Raw genomic sequence first — 19,483 nt, forward strand, 5'->3', positions numbered from 1 at the left:
TGGGAAAGTCTCCCTCCCTCAGAATATGCAGAAGTGGGAGGTGGCGGTAGGAAAAACGGGGAAGGGAATTTCATAGTACCAGCCAGTAGTGATCACTATAGTCCCGTGAAGCAGGAAACTTGTCTCCTCTCCCCTCTACCATGCAGTCCACTACCTCTACATGCTTGTTTTTTGTTTTCCTCAAAGGCTCACCCTTGAACTAGTAAGCCTCGAACCACTTTCTATGTAAAAAGGCTACTGTTTCACTGGTAGTTCCCACTATATCTGGCAATAAGTCTGTGAAACAATTTTAAAAAGATTCCACAGTTTTCCCCTTCTCTTTCATTTTTTGTAAACATTTCTAGTGAAGGGGTCCATACAATTAATTTTACCAAGACAGTCATCCAAATTGCCCCTCATCATCATCAAGCAAGGGACGAAGTCGAAGCCAAGTTTCCCAACATACAACTGCTGTGGTTGCGCTGCTGCTAGTACAGACAATCTACTGCACCAAAGCTACATTTTACAGCATACTTAATTACTTTAATATTTATAAGGGTTAGTACAGCAAGCCTATCCCTCATGGCCTGATCAAGGACAACTTCTGTTATATCTGCTGTCTGAGAATGCTTGCCTGATATTTAATCATGAGGGTCTGGCAAACCACATAGGTTTAATAGTTAAAAACACTAATCAGCAAGGTGAAATAGGTATAAATGTTTTTCCCATATCTGAAGGTTTTCTGTATCATTCTGCAAGCAGCATCCAAGGAGAATCTGGCAAGATCCACTACTATATTTTTATACAGATATTTGCAGTTGCTGGTTAGGAGTCAGGGTCCATGAATTTTGCTTCTTTTCTTTTAACCCTTACTACCTCCCTGCTTCATGCCTCGTCTGAAATGGCCTATCAACCACCTTTCTATCTTTCTGAAAACAGAGGTGGCCTACTTGTTCCCCAACCAGACCCACAGCCCCATGGCCCACTCATTCCTTGGCTGTAGTAAGAGATATGAAAGCCCATACACTCCCCCTTCATAGGTAAGAGTCAGATACCAGTCAAGCTATCATTCATGTGTGGGTCCCTTACCTCCTTGTCCAATCTCTCAATTGCATCTGGGACTTCTACTATCAATGCTTCTTAAGGAGACATGCTACAAACTCTTGGCCATTTTCCATGGTTAATGTGCTGTGCGGTCATCACCCAACTCACAGTGATGCATGCTAGACCCAAACACTTTTGGTGCAGTCAGCAATGCAGTGAGTCAGACCGCTTCCCTTCTCCAAGGATGTGACTAACTTCTCCAGCTGACGAGTTAGTAGTTGAACACAGTTGTTCTGGGTCATAGTCAGGGCTTTATTCCTGTATGAAATAGAGCTGGGCATATGGAAAGTCAACTTTAAAAGTGTGAAGCACTCAGAAGACAACTAATGACTACCAGCCTTGGTTCTTCTATACCAGGGGTCTACAACCTGTGGCTCTACCACCCCTCGGCAGTGGCTCCCTGTAGCTTTGAAAAATAATGGCCACTCTACCGCACAACACACACACACACACACACACACACACACACACACACACACACACACACACACACATACAGTGACAGAGCAATGGCCTTTAAATATTGCTCTTATAAACTTGCTAGAATAACACTTTCTGTTGCCATGCATTCCACACACAGAGAGCAATCCCCTGGCAGTAGCAGCATCTCCTGAAAGGTTTCCATACCTCTCAAACTCTTACCACAAGAAATCTGGACAGAGCCATAAATAAAGGGGAACAAAAACAGGGATGGAATTGCTCTTAGAAACTTGTTAGAATAACATGGTTTCTGTTAACATGCATTTCACACAGACACACACACACAGACACCATACACAGTTCCCTCTCAACTGTGCAGATTTTTGCAAAATGTCCTGACTTCTGCCTCATATTCTTGGTCTTTCTCATAAAATTGTGGTTTTACTGGCAAATCATTGGGGGCTGAAGTCAGGAAAACGACAGATATTAGAGTTTCAGACTTCATACCATTCAGAAAATTCATGCTAATGCAAAATATGTTATTTTATCAACTTTCTAAGTTTGAAAGAGCAATATTCAAAAAGTGTCCCTGGGCCTTTGTGCCCCACTATTTATGACTTTGTCCAGATTTCTTATTCAAAGAGGTTGAGAGATATCTCACACACACACACACACACACACACACACACACACACACACACACACACACACACACACACAGGCACACACACACACAGGCACACACACACACACAGGCACACACACACACACAGGCACACACACACACAGGCACACACACACACAGGCACACACACACAGGCACACACACACAGGCACACACACACAGGCACACACACACACACACACACACACACACACACACAGACACACACACACACAGACACACACACACACAGACACACACACACAGACACAGCGATCGAACAATCCCAACAAAGGAACAAAAATAGGGACGGATTTTAAATATTGCTCTTATAAACTTAGTTCTTTTATATTTAGGATAATAACTATATATAAAACTTTATATGCTGTGTTTTAATTTAAAGGTTCAAATAGGTTTTCTGGCTCCCGATTAATTTTATTTGATGGGAGAGGAGCCAAAATGGCTCTTCTCATAGTGAAGGTTGCAGACCCCTGTTCTATATTGAAGATGTCTACATATCATTGTGACATAAGACAACTTATTCAAGCATTCTATAAAATGCTTCCTCATTACAAGGCAGTGCCTAAGCCTTTTGACAGAATCAAATTATGTTCTCACATTTCAAACAAATGTTCATATCTCTGGAACCGCATGAATTATGAAAGTAGTATAAATGGCAAACTCTTCAGCACAAACTATTTTTTATAGTGGTAGTATTCTTTAGGTTCTAGGTCTTAAACCAAATTTTATAAGTCACAGTAAACAAAGTAACTATTACATTTATAATATTTTGTAAACAACTTACAATATCTCAGCAACCACTCAAGTTACACAGACATTGTCAGCAGCATTTTATTCAAGTTTGAGAGCTTTCATGTGAGACTAAGAAGCTCTTGTCTGTGTTACCTGGTTTTTGAGATATTTAGAAAAAAAAGTGAAAATTATATAGATATAAATTAATATCATAATAACAGTTAATATCTATTTACGTACACCGGATAGTCGTCAAATATTAATGCAGTTGAGTCTGCTGCTGTGTAAGCTTTAAGATTAAATCTTTTAAAACCTTGTACATAGTATGGTTTTGGAATTATTGATGCAAACATGAACATGCAGGCTGCCGCGGTGGTGCAGCGGTTAGCACTGCCACCTCACAGCAAGAGGTTCTCCGATTTGATCCTTGGCTGGGGTGCCTTCTGTGTGGAGTCTGCATGTCTTCCCTGTGGTCGCGTGGGTTTCCTCTGGGTGCTCTGGTTTCCTCCCACATCCCAAAGCCATGCTGTAGGTGGACTGGACACTAAAATGGCCCTAGGCGTGAGTGCGTGCGTGCGCCTTCTGTGGAAAGTTGGGCGCTGGGCTGGTAACTCGACACAAACTCCACTGCCAATCATGAGCGGACTGGTGATCCGCTGTGGCGACCCCTAACCGGGAAAAGCCGAGAGAAGAAGATGCAAATATGAACAATCAATATTTGATACCTAGAGGCGTCAGTAGGAGTTAACTGCAGATGCACCTGGAGGCATCACTCGGATGTAATGAATTAAGCATCTCTACACAGGAATCTACTTCTGGAGGAGAGTCTGAAGATGTGATTTCCTTTTTGTTGATGTTATAACTCAAAAGAAAGAGATCTGCACAAATACTCCACATTTGTTAAAGGCAGATTAGGAGGATGGTCCCTCTTTCACATTGCTGGGAAAGTCAATCCTGATATTAAAGTCTGAGTAGCCAACCAAGGCTCTGTCAAGCCACTATATACTCTTCTGCAAAATCTTTGACAATCAAATATGGCACAGACAGCAGCAATGTCAGTAAGGCATGTGCCTGGGAGCACTGTGACATAAGCCCTTCAAAGATGGTGGATGAAAGATCTTTTTTGTGGGAAGGGGCTCATCCAGAAAGTTTGATGAGCAGTGGGCATTCGACAGCATCTCATTAAAATAGTCGCAACATCTTGGTGGGAGAAGTCCGATGATGCAAGCTGAAATTTGAAAAGAAAGGAGGCTATCATGGAAGCCTGGAAATGGCATTCAGCCTACGGTCTCCCTCATTTAGTCAACCATATGTGGAAAAAATACATGTTTTCACTGAGATCATGAGAGTGACAAAAAGCACCTAAACAAGGCCCCATGATCAGGGGGGATGCACAAAGCACAGCTCCGTGACGCGAAGCCCTTAGGCCTTAGTAGAACTGATGGGGGGGGTCACTATAAATTTATGACTTACCCACTGTGTTTTTCACCATAGGTTCCTTCAGTCATGTACATTTTCAGTGTCTGCACTCAGACTTTTTTTTGTTGTCTTTGGGGGCTTGCATAAGGTTTTCCACCTAGAACAGCAGATGTCTATTACACTAATCACCTACAGGCCTTTTACGTTCAAAGAAAGCCCATAGATTTTAAGCTTAGTAAAGCAGTTTTTATTTATTTTTTAATCAAAAGCAATTTTGTGCTCAAAGGCTAGGCTCTGCTGTTCTGACCCCAAATAAACACTAGAAATAGTCATCCTTAGGTGAAATCTGTCTTTGTAGGCATACTTGTTATTAAGCTTTTTCCAGAAATGTCATGGACCTTTAAAAAAAAAAAAATCCACACCCAAAATATAATTTTAAACATCATTACTGTCTGTGAGAGAAGCTACAATCCTTGGATCAGTACTACTGTCCCCAACAGATATAGGTAGTGAAACAAAGTAAAATATGAATATAACTCAAGAAAAAAAGAAGTTATGTCTTACCATAACATTCCATCTGTATTGTTGATACTCGTTCAGTCATTACATGTCGGTATCGGTTCCGACCTCGGAACCGAGCCGGCCATCTTCCAAGCTTGCGTCAGCTACAAACTCTTACCCAGAATTCCCCTCTCCCTGTTACCTCAGATTGAGTTTGCAAGTCTAAAGAAGGTAGAGGCTACCTCTGGTCAAATGACCTAATAGAAACGGATGGTGAGATCCACTAGAAGCCACAGGACGGGGAAGGATTGAGGGTCGTAATGACTGAACGAGGATCAACAATACAGATGGAACGTTATGGTAAGACATAACTTCTTTATCTGATATTGTTAATCATCATTCATTCCTTATGTGTGGGACAGAGTCCCCAGCTACCTTTATTCCTGGGAGGGTCTCATGGAAGGACATTCCTGAGCACCATAGAATCGAAAGATACTCTTCCCCTGGAGGCCAAATCCAATTTGTAATGATTGATGAAGGTATGAGGGGTAGCCCAAGTTGCAGCTGCACAAATGTCATGTAAAGAAGCTCTGGCATAGAAGGCAGCAGAAGTTGCCACCGACCTTGTAGAATGAGCCTTTATGGCAGTAGGTAACGGAATACTACGTTTTCTATAAAGGAAGGTCACACAGTCTTTCAACCATTTAGCCAATGTGACCTTAGCAACAGCACATCCTAATCTAGGTCCAGAATAGGCCAAAAATAACTGGTCTGATTTATGAGAGGCCTTAATCCTGTTCAAGTAGAAGCAAATTTGTCTGTGAATATCTAGGGGTATATGTAGGCAATATTCTCCTTTGTTTGAATGATTGGGGAAGAAAATTGGCAATTCAATGGTTTGATTAATGGACATTTCAGAGATCACTTTTGGCAGAAAGGAAGGATTAATTCTCAATGACACATCTCTATGAAAAATTAAATATGGACTCTTGATGCACAAGGCTTGAAGCTCAGTGATACATCTGGCAGAAGTAATGGCGACCAAAAAATAAGGTTTTTCATGACAAATATTTGAGGTCGCAAGAAGAAGCTGGTTCGAAAGGTGGCATTGTCAAAGCTTGTAGGACTAATGACAGGTCCCATGGTTGAGCAGGTTCTCTAAAAGGGGGTTTTAGATGATTCATGCCTTTTATGAAATTCTTGCCTAATTTGTGTGACATGAGAGGAGTCTTGGACACCATCATGGAAATTAGATATTGTAGCCAAATTAACTCTAATGGTAGAGGCAGATAGACCGGATTGATAGGGTGGCTAGATACTCCAGTACTATCAACACTGGTGCTGAAAAAGGATCTACCTGTTTTTCTTTCAGGCAAAAAGTAAATCTTTTCCACTTGCTGCGATATGCAATTCTGGTGAAAGACTTATGAGATGCAATAAGAATGTCATGTACTGGCAAAGAAAGATCATTCTGCCTGCCAATCAAGGGAATTGGAGGAGCCAAGCTGTGAGCTTCAGGCTGTTCAAGTTGGGGTGAATCAGATTCTGCGGATGGGAGATCAACCCTGGGGTTGGATGGGGAATCCACGGTTGATCTAGCAGGTGAGGCCAAAGGAAGGAGAACCAAATCTAATGAGGTCAACATGGTGCTATGAGGATTACTTTGCTCTTCAACCGGCAGGCTTTTTTCAGAAACTGGGGAATGAGGGGGAGAGGTGGAAATGCATAAAGTAGACCTGAGGGCCAATCATGGACTAGAGCATCCCTGGGTGACTGTCCCGGAGGGGGAATCAGGGTGAAATAGTTGCTGCATTTGTAGTTGGTCGGGGTCGCAAAGAGGTCGCAGCAAGAAAGACCCCAGTGGTTGAAAATCTCCGCTGCTATCAAGGGATTCAGGGACCATTCGTGAGGTTGTAGTATACACATGCTGAGTCTGTCTGCTATCACGTTGAACTCCCGGGAATGTGATTTGCTACAAGAAAACGGTTAGTAGCCATCGCCCAATGCCATATCCTCATGGCCTCTCAACAGAGTGGGTAAGATTTGGTTCTGCCCTGTTTGTTGATGTACCAGACCACCGCCATGTTGTCTGATTGTATTGCAACAGTCCCAGACGGCAGCAGGGGATGGAATGCTTGCGGCAGAAGCACCGCCCTCAGCTCTAGAACATTTATATGCAGATGGGCCTCCATTTCGGACCAAGTACCTTGGACTGTCTGTCCCTGACATAGCCCCCCCCCACCCCATCAGGGAGGCGTCCATGGTCACTGTAGCCTTGGGCTGCTGGGAGGAGAAGGGACGAGAACCTTGTGATGGGTTGTGGGCCATCCACCAATTTAAATCCTGTTTGCACCTGTGAGATACCCAAATCTTGGCTGAAAGAGGGTACTGAAAGGGATACCATTGGGTGAGCAGTAGCCATTGTAGAAGCCTCATGTGAAACCTGGCCAGGGGGACAATGGTGGTAGAGGCTGCCATGGAACCCAACAACTACAGAACAGACTGAGCTGTGGATTTCTCCCTTGAAAGGGCTGGGATCAGTTGTTGCTTTTTCCTTAGAATTCTGTGCTCTGGAATGGATGCTCTGCAATTCTTTGTATTCAAGATGACCCCTATGAATTCTCTGGATTGAGATGGGGTGAGATTGGATTTTTGCCAGTTTATGGTTATGCCTAGCCTTTCTGCAGAGAGGAGAGAGTATGTCAGGGCTTCCTCCAATAGATGTCTGCTGGGGGCGGAGATGAGCCAGTCATCTAGGTATGGAAACACCTGGAATCCTTGTAGTTGCAAGTGAGCTGTGACGACTGCCATGCACTTTGTGAACACTCTGGAGGCTGCAGAGAGTCCGAAGGGCAGTACTCTGAACTGCTAGTGACTGGCTCCCGCACGGAAGCAAAGGAATCTTCTTGATGGTCTGGCCACTTTTATGTGGTAGTATGCATCTTGAAGATCTATCGAGCACATCCAATTATCTTTTTACAAAAGTGGAAGGATAGATTGTATTGTGACCATCCGGAATTTTTGTACTTTTACAAACTTGTTCAATACACTGAGATCCAAAATTGGTCTCCAGTCCCCAGCTTTCTTTGGCACCAAAAATAGTTTTGAGTAGAATCTGGATCCTATCTTGTCTGGAGGGAATATCTGGATGACTTTTTCTTAGCAATTTTGAAATCTCTAATCCTGCTTCTTCCCTTTGACTGGGTGGAACCTCGGGTAAGTTTGTTGGCGGAGTGGGACAAAGGTCAAAGGAATATGATAACCTCTGGTTATTATCCTTTGTACACAAGAATCGGTGGTGATGGTTAGCCAGGCAAAAGGGTACAAAGAGAAACGACCCCCAACCACTTCCAGAGGAAAGCAGTTGGGCCACTCTTCAGGAGCGCTGGTAGGATTGGCCAGGGAAAGAGTCCCTGGAACCCTGGTTAAGCGGACCCCCCTCTGCCCCGAAAAGGGCATCTTCCCTGTGAGCTTCCCCCTCTGCCTCTAGGAGAGAACTCTGCCTGTGTGTCACAGAAAGGACCCTGAGCCTTTTTGTACTATATCTTCCCACTCTTCTGGTTTCTGGAGAAAGCCCGCTGAGGGAAAGAATAACGAACACCCACGGAAGAAAGGGTCTTACCATCCTGTTCACATCTGGCCAGTGTACTTTTAACCTTGGGTCCAAACAATGAAGAGGCTTCGATGGGAGCGTTGAGAAAGGAAGCCTTGAAGGGTTCAGTGAAATTACACAAGCGCATACAGGCGTGTCGTCTCAGAACAATGCCTGAACTCGCCGCTCCTTCTGATGCGTGAGATATCAGGTGCACGGAGGAGTTAGATGTCGATTCAATGGTGGCTAGCTGAGAGGCCACTTTGTCATGGACCTCATCAGACACAGCACCAGCCAAAGTTTCAGAAAGCTCAGAAATTAAATCCCTTTGAAGCCTGGTTGCTGTTGTTGTATCTTTCGGCTTTTCCCGGTTAGGGGTTGCCACAGCGGAACTCTGGTCCGCTAATGATTGGCAGTAGATTTTTACGTACCGAGTTGCCAGCCCTGACGTACAACCTTCAATGAAGGTACACCCATTCACGCACATCTCCACACAGAAGACGCTTTAGCTGAGAATCGAACAGGACAATGTCTTACTGTCAGGCGACAACGCTACCGCAGTACCCCCACCACGGTAAATACTCTTTGAAGCCTGGTAAAGTGTGCCATATAGTTCAGGGACCTGATTGCAAAGGTCGCTGATGCAAAAGTACGCTTCCCTATTCTGTCCAGAGCCTGGGACTCTGTTGGGCGGATGGACAGTCTGGCTTTCTTCTTCTGCCAGGTCCTTTTTAGTTGCCGCCACCACCAAAGCTTCTACAGGAAGACCTTTGGACCAATGGGGATCAGTAGCAGGAGGGGACAAAATTTTATCTGGCCTCCGGGGAATGGCCTCAACGGTGTCAGGAGCCTTCCACACATGCTGCATGATGAGCTGGACCAGTTTGTCAGCAGGTGGAGTAACCCAGGAGGTAGGGGGCAGGGTGCGAAAGGTCTGCAAGAACACACGACTCTTCAGAGGTCGGGTTCGAGGGCTGCCAGTCACCTCTCTGTTTAAGAATTTCAAGAATATCACCAAAGGATACCTCAGAGGGCGAGCAAGGGGACCCTTCCCCATCATCAAAGTCTGTGCCTACAGTAAGGGACTCCTCTGTGGAGTCCATGTGCTTCTTCTTGCATGAGCTCTTTTTATGAACTTCCTCAGAGGGAGAAGCTGGGGAAGACAGCGCAAAAGGGGTCTCCTGTGGGAGTATATCCTGAGGCCCTTGCGCCCAGTGTCCACTAGGAGCGACTTGTGCACATTGCGGTCCAGAGGAGGCCGGGGAGAGTGATAGCACAGGATCGCCAACCGACGCCAGAGCCTTCTCCATTAGCTGGAAGGCCAGTCCACCTGAAGAGGGGTGAGTACCCAGGACAGGGGTCACCCCCTCTCCTAAGTGGCTCAGCCCGCCGACTCGGAGTCTCTGGATGGCTGTGAAACACGACATTACATACACCACAGCTGACATCCTGGGTCGTAGCGAAACTCTCCTGCCACAAAGGCAACTGCGGCTCCTTAGTGAGGCCCATAAAGAGAACTGTAGAGCGGGAAGACTGCTATATCAAGGGGCTTCAAAGGCAATGAAGGAGGAGAATAAGTAGGGGTCTTTGGTAAAGGGTGATCACCTCCCGAGGCAGGATAGGTCCTGGAGGGGCGGGGACACCTCTGGCCAAAAGCACTTGATCCACAAGACGCAACACGTCATGTTCAGAGAGGCTTCTAGTGGATTTCATGGACATGGCTGAGGTGGAGTCAGGTCTATCCAAAGACGGAGCAAGCTCGATGCCCACCTTGGAGGTCTGCACTGAAAACAACGGGGCTGTAAAGGACTGAACTACAGGTTTCTGCACCGAGGAAATCATCGGTGCCGAAGTCATGGTCTGCACCGATAAGGTCGATACCGAAGTGGTTGTCGGTGCTAGGGCTGTAACCAAAAAAAATCGGTGCCGATAACTGAATGGTCGGTGCTGAGAGGGTAGTCGGTGTCGGTTAAGTTGTCAGAGCCGAACAGGCAATGGACGTCGAAAAATCCATCGACGTTGTGACAGTCTGCATCGACTGGACAGTTGTGCCGGTAAAGAGGTCTGAACCGAGGAGCCCCTCAGTACCGATAAGGTAATGGGCACGCTAGTCAGTGCCGAAGTCACAGATGGTTCCAATGGCCTTGGTGCCGAAGGTCTAGGTACCGAAAGCGCTGAAGCCAAAGTCGTCGAATCCGAACTGGAAAGCTTAGCTTTCTTGGGTCTCGGTTCCTGGGGCTCCCCAGTAGGGGACGAAGGAAGAGACTTGGCCTTTATATGTTCATCACTCTTTCTTATAGGATCTTGGAGGGGTTGAAGCCTCTGACCTAGAAATAGCCTCTGAAAAAGGAGATTTAAGTAGCCCCTTCAATATTAATTTATTTTTTCTCTCAATCAACATCCTGTTAGAGAAATTCTTACAAATACCGCCGGGCGGGTGAACTGTTAAATGAGGCACACCCAAGCAATAGACACACAGGGAATGTACATCTGAAGTAGGTCATTTATGGCCACAATCTAAACATCTTTTAAATCCTGGACTACCTTTTTTATCTGCCATGTTAGAAAGAAAGAAAGGAAACCCAGAAAAAATACCAGCAATGGCACAAGAATTACCCGAAGGTAAGAAGGAAAGGGGATTTACCAATCATGGTAAAAAAGAAATTACCTCGTGGTGAAGAGGAGGAAAGGAATAGAAAATATTCAAGAAAGAATAGTCGCTAAATGCGATAAGGTAAGAGAAAACTATCTAATAACTTTTCTGTGAGAAAAGGCTGTTTTAGAATTTAGCATGAAGAAAAATATTGTACTTTGCTCAAGAGAAGTAGCTTGACACGACCGAATGGCGATGCGGCAAACGAAATCTGAGTTAACAGGGAGATGGGAATTCTGGGTAAAAGTTTTTAGCTCGAGGGTTTGTAGCTGATGCAAGCTTGGAAGATGGCCGGCTTGGTTCCGAGGTCAGAACCGATACCCACACGTAAGGAATGAACGAGGATTAACAATATCAGATCAAGTGGTTGTAAAAACTTAACTTTCCTGCTTCCACAGCAGTTACAAACACCAGTTAGAACCAATATAGGACAACAAAGTTATCAGCTATAACACTCAAAAATGAGATATGCACCACGGTGTTACTATTCTGGCAAGACAGGACAAAAAGAAACTAGGAATCCAATTATTTACCTGTGTTAGGCAGCAAAGATCCTTCTTTCCTGCAACACTGCTCTTACTCAAAAAAAGATAAAAGCCAAGATTTATCAGTGCCTCAGGCTCTGGGCCTCTGAACACATATGGCACAAGTTAAACACCAACAAAAACATGAAATGTACCTAACTGCATATACAACTATGAAGCAAATAACATGTAAAAAGAGGTTTGAGCATTTTCTTGCACCTGAAGGCTCTTTCTGTCTCGCATTGCTATTTCAAATGAAGTAATTACAACGGGGTGGACCTCCAAAAAGCCATGACGTTTATGTATCAAGCGAAGCAGTCTACGCCGTTCTTCAAGATTACCATGATACAACAACACAGGAATCTAGAAAAAAAAAAACAGTACTTATAGGAATCTGCTTCTGTGAAAAAACTTAAATTGCATTTATTATTTATTAAAAGAAATCATGAAATGAACCGATCCATTTCAGTGACAGTACTAAGCATAAAGAACCAAAATAAAGCTTAAACAAACTCCACTAATACAAAATGATGAGTCTATACAGTAAGTAATGTACATATACAGATTAATATACTAAGAACATTGGCATGAAAGTGACTGGCTGGTTTTATTCTGCTGTGGATACTTTTTTTCTTCTTGTGAGCATCTCCACATCAGAAAAATAAAAAAATCAAAGCACATTGTGCTTGTTTTGTTCTTAATACTTCTGTGGCTAGAACTGTTTTTACGGATTTTTATTGCAAGCACAGTATTTTTCTCCTTAACCCAAACAGTTTGTTCAGCCAAGGCTAGCCTCACAGTTTGTAGTACACAGCCTTTGTAAGGGGGGAAAGGTTACATCTACAAGCTTCAGGGACTGATTTTTATCTGGCTTCGTACAGTTTTGTTTAGTGAACTATCTACTGTTCTCCGCCTTATGTTAATATAACTTCCAAATTCCCTCCTCCTTTTCTTTCATTGTTATTACCAGTTGCACAAATATCAATTGTTTAAAGGATAAGTGCACTCTTAAAACTGAAAAAAGAAAAAAAAAAGTTATGTCTTACCAAAACATTCCATCTGTGCTGTCGATGTTCACTTATTCTCGACTGTGGGGTTGGTTCCATATCTCAAAACCAACTTGGCCGTTACTCCAGCTCACACCTTCCAAAACTCTCAAGCAAAACTTTACCTGCAATGCTCCTCACAGGATTACCTCAGATCGAGTTTGCATAAAACAGTGACACACTGGAAGTAACAGACCAGAAAACATTTCTGTATTCCTAAAAGGAAAAAAATCTTTCGGGAAATATCTGCTCCAGCACAAAAATGAAGGGCAGGTGGAAGGAAAGCGGAATATCAAGGATAAGTGAAGACAGACAACATAGATGGAACATTATGGTAAGACATGACTTCTTTAACTGATGTTGTCAGTCTTCACTTAATCCTTGACTGAGAGACAGAGTCCCCAGCTACCCAAATCCTAGGAGGTCGAACAGAAGAATATTCCTGAGCACCATCAAGACAAATGACGCTCCTCCACTAGAGACCAGATCCAGCTTGTAATGAGCAATTTTATTTATTTATTTTATTTAACATTTGTTGACCGGGAATTTCCGACTAGGTTCCACAGAGCCTGTTTTCAGCAGAGGCCCGGGGAGAAACGCTCCAGATGCAGCAACAAAATTAAGATGGGAACCCCGGGTAACTGCTGCACAAATATCATCAATGGAAGCTCTGGAGTGAAAGACTGCAGAAGTGGCTACTACCCTTGTTGAATGTGCTTTAACAGGTCACAGTAGTTGCACTTTTTTTTTTTTGTTAGCAAGACACCGGCTTCGGAGGAGGCCTCCTCAGTGCGTGACGGGACCATGGTTCCAGGCTCCCATTCCTCTATGGGGGGCCTGCCTTCCAAGCCATAGAGAGGGCATTGTCCACTGCTGGCATTCAGTCGACATCACTCTCGCTGGACCTACAGTCCTGCCCTTCCCCTCAGCTGGAGCTTCCTCCAGCCTCTATCCTGGGACAGCGGGCAATGAAGTCTCAGGATCCAGCCACTGTGGTCATGTACTCTTCAGATACCTCTCTGGTCCATCCCACTGAAGAGGAAGTGCAAGAGGAAGCATTTAGACTCCCCTGAAGAGCCTTTCATTGAAGATAACAATTTTGATGAAGGAGAAGGTTCCCCAAGGTCACACCCGGTAGATGTCTCCTTTGGAGACATTCTTGAGCTCCTGAAACAGAGGGGTGGCTGGTCTTCCATTCAGCTTTTCTTGGGAGGAATCAGTATACCTAAAGGCTTTTCGTGCCCGACCCTCTACCTCCTGGATCTCTCCATCCGCAGGCAATCTGATTAAATTGACTGCACAGTGGGCTTGGAAGATACCTGACTCTATTGAGCCAATCCCAAAGAGACCAGACTGTATTTTGTCAGCTCCCCAAGATCAGAAGCACTGGGAGAAAGGAATACCAGTAGATGCCACGGTGGTAGCTGCAGCCGCCAAAAAGGAACTTGCTGATGAAAGTCCTGCTACTCATGCTCCTAATAAAAAGAGTCTAGGACAATGGATAGATTCAGGAAGCTCACATATGCTTCATCGGACTTTACATTAAGGCCTTGAATTACACGGCACATTTCACGAGACTTCAACGATATCTGATAAAAGAACTTTCAGATACTCTGACAGGAGCAGTAGCTGAAGGGGTTAGAGAAAAGGTAACCTCTAAGCTGGCAACCCTTGATTTTGTTTTCTGGGAAAGATAGTTCAAGGCACATGGTCCCAGATAGAGGCCAATTTGCACATCAATGTTCTAGGGATGAGGGCAGTGCTCTTAGCACTGCAGGCATTCCAAGACGCTCTCCCCATGGGAATAATTGCGATTCAAATGGACATGTCAGTAGTCTGGTACATCAAAAAGCAAGGGGGAACCAGATCTTACCCTCTTTATAGGGTGGCACTCAAGTATGGCAATGTTCAATTTTATCCAACCGCTTTCTAACTGCAACACATATTCTGGGGAGTTCCAATGTGACTGCAGACAAATTGAGCAGGACCATCCTAATGCCTCACAAGTCATATCTCAATCCATTGGTAACGGAAAAAATATTCTGGCCACTGGGGCCAGCCCTGCTGCGATCTCTCTGCATCCCCCCTGAACAAGTGCAGCAGCTACTTTGCCCTAATTCCCCCTCCGGGGAAATCACACAGGGACACTCTCCTTCACAATTGGCCCCCCTTGTCTATTGTATGCCTTTCCCCAATTTCTCTCATATCCTTGCTTCTAAAGAAAGCCAACAGGTCGAAGAAAGTATTGTTGTGTAAAATCTTACCATAACTTTAGATGTTGTTCTGTTCTGTATGCTGCTGTATCCATAGCACACAGATTTGCTTGTTTTCAATTGAATTGTACAGGTTATAGGTCACATTAAAGGTGGGAAAGGTTTTGAAATGATTTATTGTGGTCTCATTTTTTTATATCACAAAAACTTGGCAATTTAACAGTGGTGTGTGTACACTTTTTATATCCAGAAATCTCTAATGCTTATTTTACAAATCTTCAAGCTTAAAACTGCTGCAGGTTTTTCCATTTCTTTCTCGTACAAGGAGCAGCTTGACTTCTGTTAGTTCATTAGAGCTTAGCAAGCTGGTTTTAAATGTTTATTCTAATCATGCAACCTTGAAAAGTATCCTGTATTTTATGGAACACATACCTGCATGGAACACAGTTGAAGATAAGCTTGTTGAAAATGAACAAAACCATATCAAGATAATAGCATGGGAAAGGTTCTAAGCTATCCTCCCATCTGCATTTATTTACTCCTTCCACCATAAAGATGTGTTTATGGATTTTACCACAGTTATGCAAGCTTTGACCCTTGTATGTTTTTTTTTTCTATTTCAGAATATAAAATGGCTTGTACCTGTGCATGAATCTCTTTATATTGAGATATACTGTATCATATTATTCTAATAAACTTGTTTGCATCCAGAATTGTTGACAGTCTGTGTACTAAACCGAACAGCTGCATGATATTAGGTGTTGACAAATCTTCCACTTCACTAGCATCAGAAGGAGAATTGTTTCCATTTAACTAGGCATGATTTACTTGAATTAGGTTTCCTAGCTGCCTACCCTCAGAATACTTGTGCCTACCAAGAATCAAGTCAAGATCATTCAAGTTTTCATCAGCCTTAGAATAGTCAGATTTGAATGTAGCACACAGACCCTGTTTTGAGTCAGGAATTTCACTGACCTGCTTTTGAATTTGCTGAGGTAACACATTATGTACTTTTCTCTAGTTCAGGAGACAGAAGATTTGTTGCCTTTGCAAAAAGGGTATGACTAGGATTATTCTTGGTCTTTCCACTTCAATTTTGATCAGTACTCTAGGGATCAAGGGAATCAGAGAAACGGTATAAAGAACAAACCTGTCCTATTCAGGGAAAGGCATCATTTCAGTTTTTGATGTTTCTGGAGTTGCTGTACTGCCACAGAACTTTCTCACTTGCTTGCCCAGATGAGAGACAAACAGGTTTAATGGCAACTACACTTCACAACATGATCAGATCCAAAAAAACATTTAGCAGCCATTTGTGTGGGTCTGCTCAGCTTGTCTGCAAATACATGTTTTGAGAGGATACAGACCGAGTCAGTGTTACACCCACTTTAAAAGATTTCCCAGGCTTGCTTGAGCAAAGTGCAAAGCAGCTAAAACCGAGCTCCTTCTCACTTGCTTACATACCAAATCACAGCTGTAGGGTCTGTCCTCACCTAAATGAAGTCCAGCTGTAAGGAAAGTATAGTTGTGTAAAATCACAACATAACAGTAGATGTCCCTCTCTTGACTGTTGTAATATTCCTTACACAAGTGATCTCCTGCCAAGGATAGCCCAAAGTCTGGCCAGTACACCAAAGCCGTTAGTATAGGCGCCATATGTCATGTGCATGCTCTCCTTGCAAGGTGTAGGGCATAAAGGTGACATACAGATGCATACATTTCAGAAATGAAAAATCCCAGGAGGAACATTTGCATCCAGAATGAGAAAAGAGAGAAGGACCCCTCAGCAAGGAGAGCAGGATAGAACAGAGGGGGCACCAGGGAAGGAGCAAATATTGCAACAGTGAAGCGACAGACATCTCCTGTTGTTAAGATTTTACACAACTGTACTATGTCCCTTCATATTACTGTTGCTGTATTCTTTATGTAGCAGATAGTACAAAAGCTTAACAGGAAACCTGGAAGGAGTATGGCACTGAAAAAATCCTCAAGAAACCCATACAGGATAGCTCTGGCAAAGCCAGCTCTAGCTCTGGAAATAAAACCTAACTTGTAATGCTTAGTGACATTATGGACAGACCATCAGGCGGGCAGCCCCAAGTATGGAACTGGTATCCGGCCCATTGAAAAAAGCAACATAGAAAGCAACAGTTCTGGTACAGTGAGTCTTTACTGAAGATGAAAGACATTTGCTATGAAAATTATAATAAAAAGAAATGGCTTTAGAAATCCAGGAAGAGATGGTCTGCTTAGACAAAGCTAAACCAAAAGACATGTGATGAAAAGAAACAAAAACGCTGCTCAGATTTGTGAATAACTTTCATTTTTTTTTCCAAATATCTGAGCTATCTATGCAAATCCAAGGTGTGAAGAACTTTCCCACTGGCACACTGAGAAGAAAAAAGGAAGGCAAATAAATAGACTGATTAAGGGGCAACTCACTGACCACCTTGGGCATAAATGGATTAATATGAAGAGAGACCCTGCCCCTGTGGAAAACTAAGAAAGGAAGAACAGCCATGAAGTTAAGAAACCCTCTTGGTCAAAGTAAGAACTAAAAGAAGAACAGTCTTCCAAGTACAATGTTGTAAAGAAACTGAAGCAACAGGCTCAATAGGAGCCAGAGTCAATTTTTCAAGAATAGAACTGAATAAGCTTCCAGGAAGATCTGATATGAAAGACACTTGGAAGAAACTGACCGCAGATCAAGAGGCCTGAGGAGGATTCAAGGGCAGACAAGCAGAAATTTCTGAAAGATGAGCTTTAAGTGAAGAATATGCCAACCCAGCATGGAGCAGATCACACAAATGACAGGATCAAAAGAACCTCCACAGACAGAGGATCCTGATGGCAAGAGAAACACCAGACAGAAAATTGCTTCCATTTGGATATATATGATTTCCTAGTAGTGGGCTTCCTGCCCTCCCTGCAGGACACGATGCACTTCCTCAGAAAAAAAAAAGGTGCCTAATAGGGATCAAAAATCCTATCACCCACAGCGTCAGTTGAAGAGTGGACAAGTGAATATGGATAAGAGACCCCTTTGTCATCTGTGAGAAGGGCTACACGGTGAGGTAGCTTGTGGTGATTACTCCTGGCCAAGTGAGAAAGAAGAGGGAATCAATGATGTATGGGCCAAAAGGGAGTCACCAACAAGATTTTGGGAGTGTCTTGCCTGATCTTGTGCAAGACTCGCGGAAGCAGGGAAAGGGGTGGGAAGGCGTACCGAAACATACTCTTCCAAGGAAAAGACAGGGCGTCTGCTTTTCAAGCCAGAGAACTTGGGATTCTAACAGAAGAGAGGAAGCTGTCTGTTCAGAGGGGAGGCAAAAAGATCTACCTGAGAAATACCCCACCAATGGACAAAAGGAACAAATTGCTGTGAGGCATCCCTTCGTGAGCTTGTGTGCTAGACTTGCTTAAAGGGTCTGTCACTAGAATATGCTCTGAGGGAATGCAGACAGCCTGAAGAATTACTTGATACTGGACAGCTAGATCTCAGACCTGAACAGCTAGCCTGCAAAGGAGGTAGCACCCTGTACCCCTTGCTTGTTAACATACCATATCATTGTGATATTGTCTGTGAAAACTTTCAGGGGCCCAAGATGAAAGATGGTATGAAAAGCCTGAAGACCTAGAAGCAGAGCCCTCATCTCCTTCATGTTGAGGTGGCCTGACCTCTGATGAAGAGGCCAGATATCTTGAACTTTGAGAAAGCTTCCCACCCTCTGTCTGAGGCATGTGTAAAGAGCTCTTCAGTTGGGACTGGAGACAGGAAAGGAAGCTCCTGGTTCAGCAAAAGTTTATGAATCCACCACTGAAGCTCCAGTTTGAGACAAAGAGGAAGGGAACTAAGTCTATGGGGTGACAATGTTGAAGCTACATTGCTATGAGGTACCACTGAAGGTTTCTCTTATGAAGCCAGGCCACGGGCAACATGGGAATGGTGGAAGCCATAAACCCAAGTACCCTGACAAAGCCCCTGGGTGTGAATGAATCCAGAGGAAGAGGAGACTAGAAAAAGGCAATCAGACACAGGGCCTTGGCAGCAGGCAGAAATACCAGCATGGGGATGCACTGGATCCTGCAACCATGGAAAATATGATCCTGTGGATTCAAGGCTGATTTTTGAAGGCTGATTTTTGAAAGCTTATAGTGAACTCCAGACTCTGCAGCAGGAAAAGAGTAAACTAGAAATCCTGAAGCAGAGTCTTGGGGGACGAAGCTTAAATGAGCAGATGGTCCAGATAAGGAAAGATCTGAACCATTCTCATCCTGCAAAAAACAATGAGAGGAGCAAGGCATTTGATGAATACCCTTGGGACAGTAGAGAGGCCAAAGGGCTAAGCAGAGAACTGAAAATGCAAGAAAGAAACAGAAATGCAAAAACTTCCTGAAAAGGGATGGGTAGGCAATCCTTGAGATCCAGAGAGAGCAGAAAGGCCCGTGGAACAGAAAGAGGACAAAGAAGAGAAAATAAAGTTTGAAGAGACAACAACCAAACTGAGCAGACTTTGAGAAAGGTGTTGAGCTGAAAAGACAAAGCATTGGTCCACAGGTACCCTCACTTATACGAACCAGAAACATTCTGGAATAAACCCCCCTCCCTTCCTGG

General features: G+C 43.9%; 1 protein-coding gene across 1 annotated transcript in view; it reads right to left on the bottom strand.

The window, feature by feature from the left end:
- Positions 1-19,483, bottom strand: part of HELLS (helicase, lymphoid specific) — a gene marked incomplete in the record, with an annotated part of 1,428,613 nt that overhangs the window by 1,006,546 nt on the left and 402,584 nt on the right. The window contains 1 exon segment of the mRNA XM_044056152.1: positions 11,829-11,972. Within this exon segment, the coding sequence (XP_043912087.1) occupies positions 11,829-11,972 (144 nt within the window).

This window comes from Protopterus annectens, chromosome 14.part0 (assembly GCF_019279795.1).
Source record: "Protopterus annectens isolate FY-2018-M chromosome 14.part0, PAN1.0, whole genome shotgun sequence".
In the NCBI taxonomy this organism is placed as follows: Eukaryota; Metazoa; Chordata; order Ceratodontiformes; family Protopteridae; genus Protopterus; species Protopterus annectens.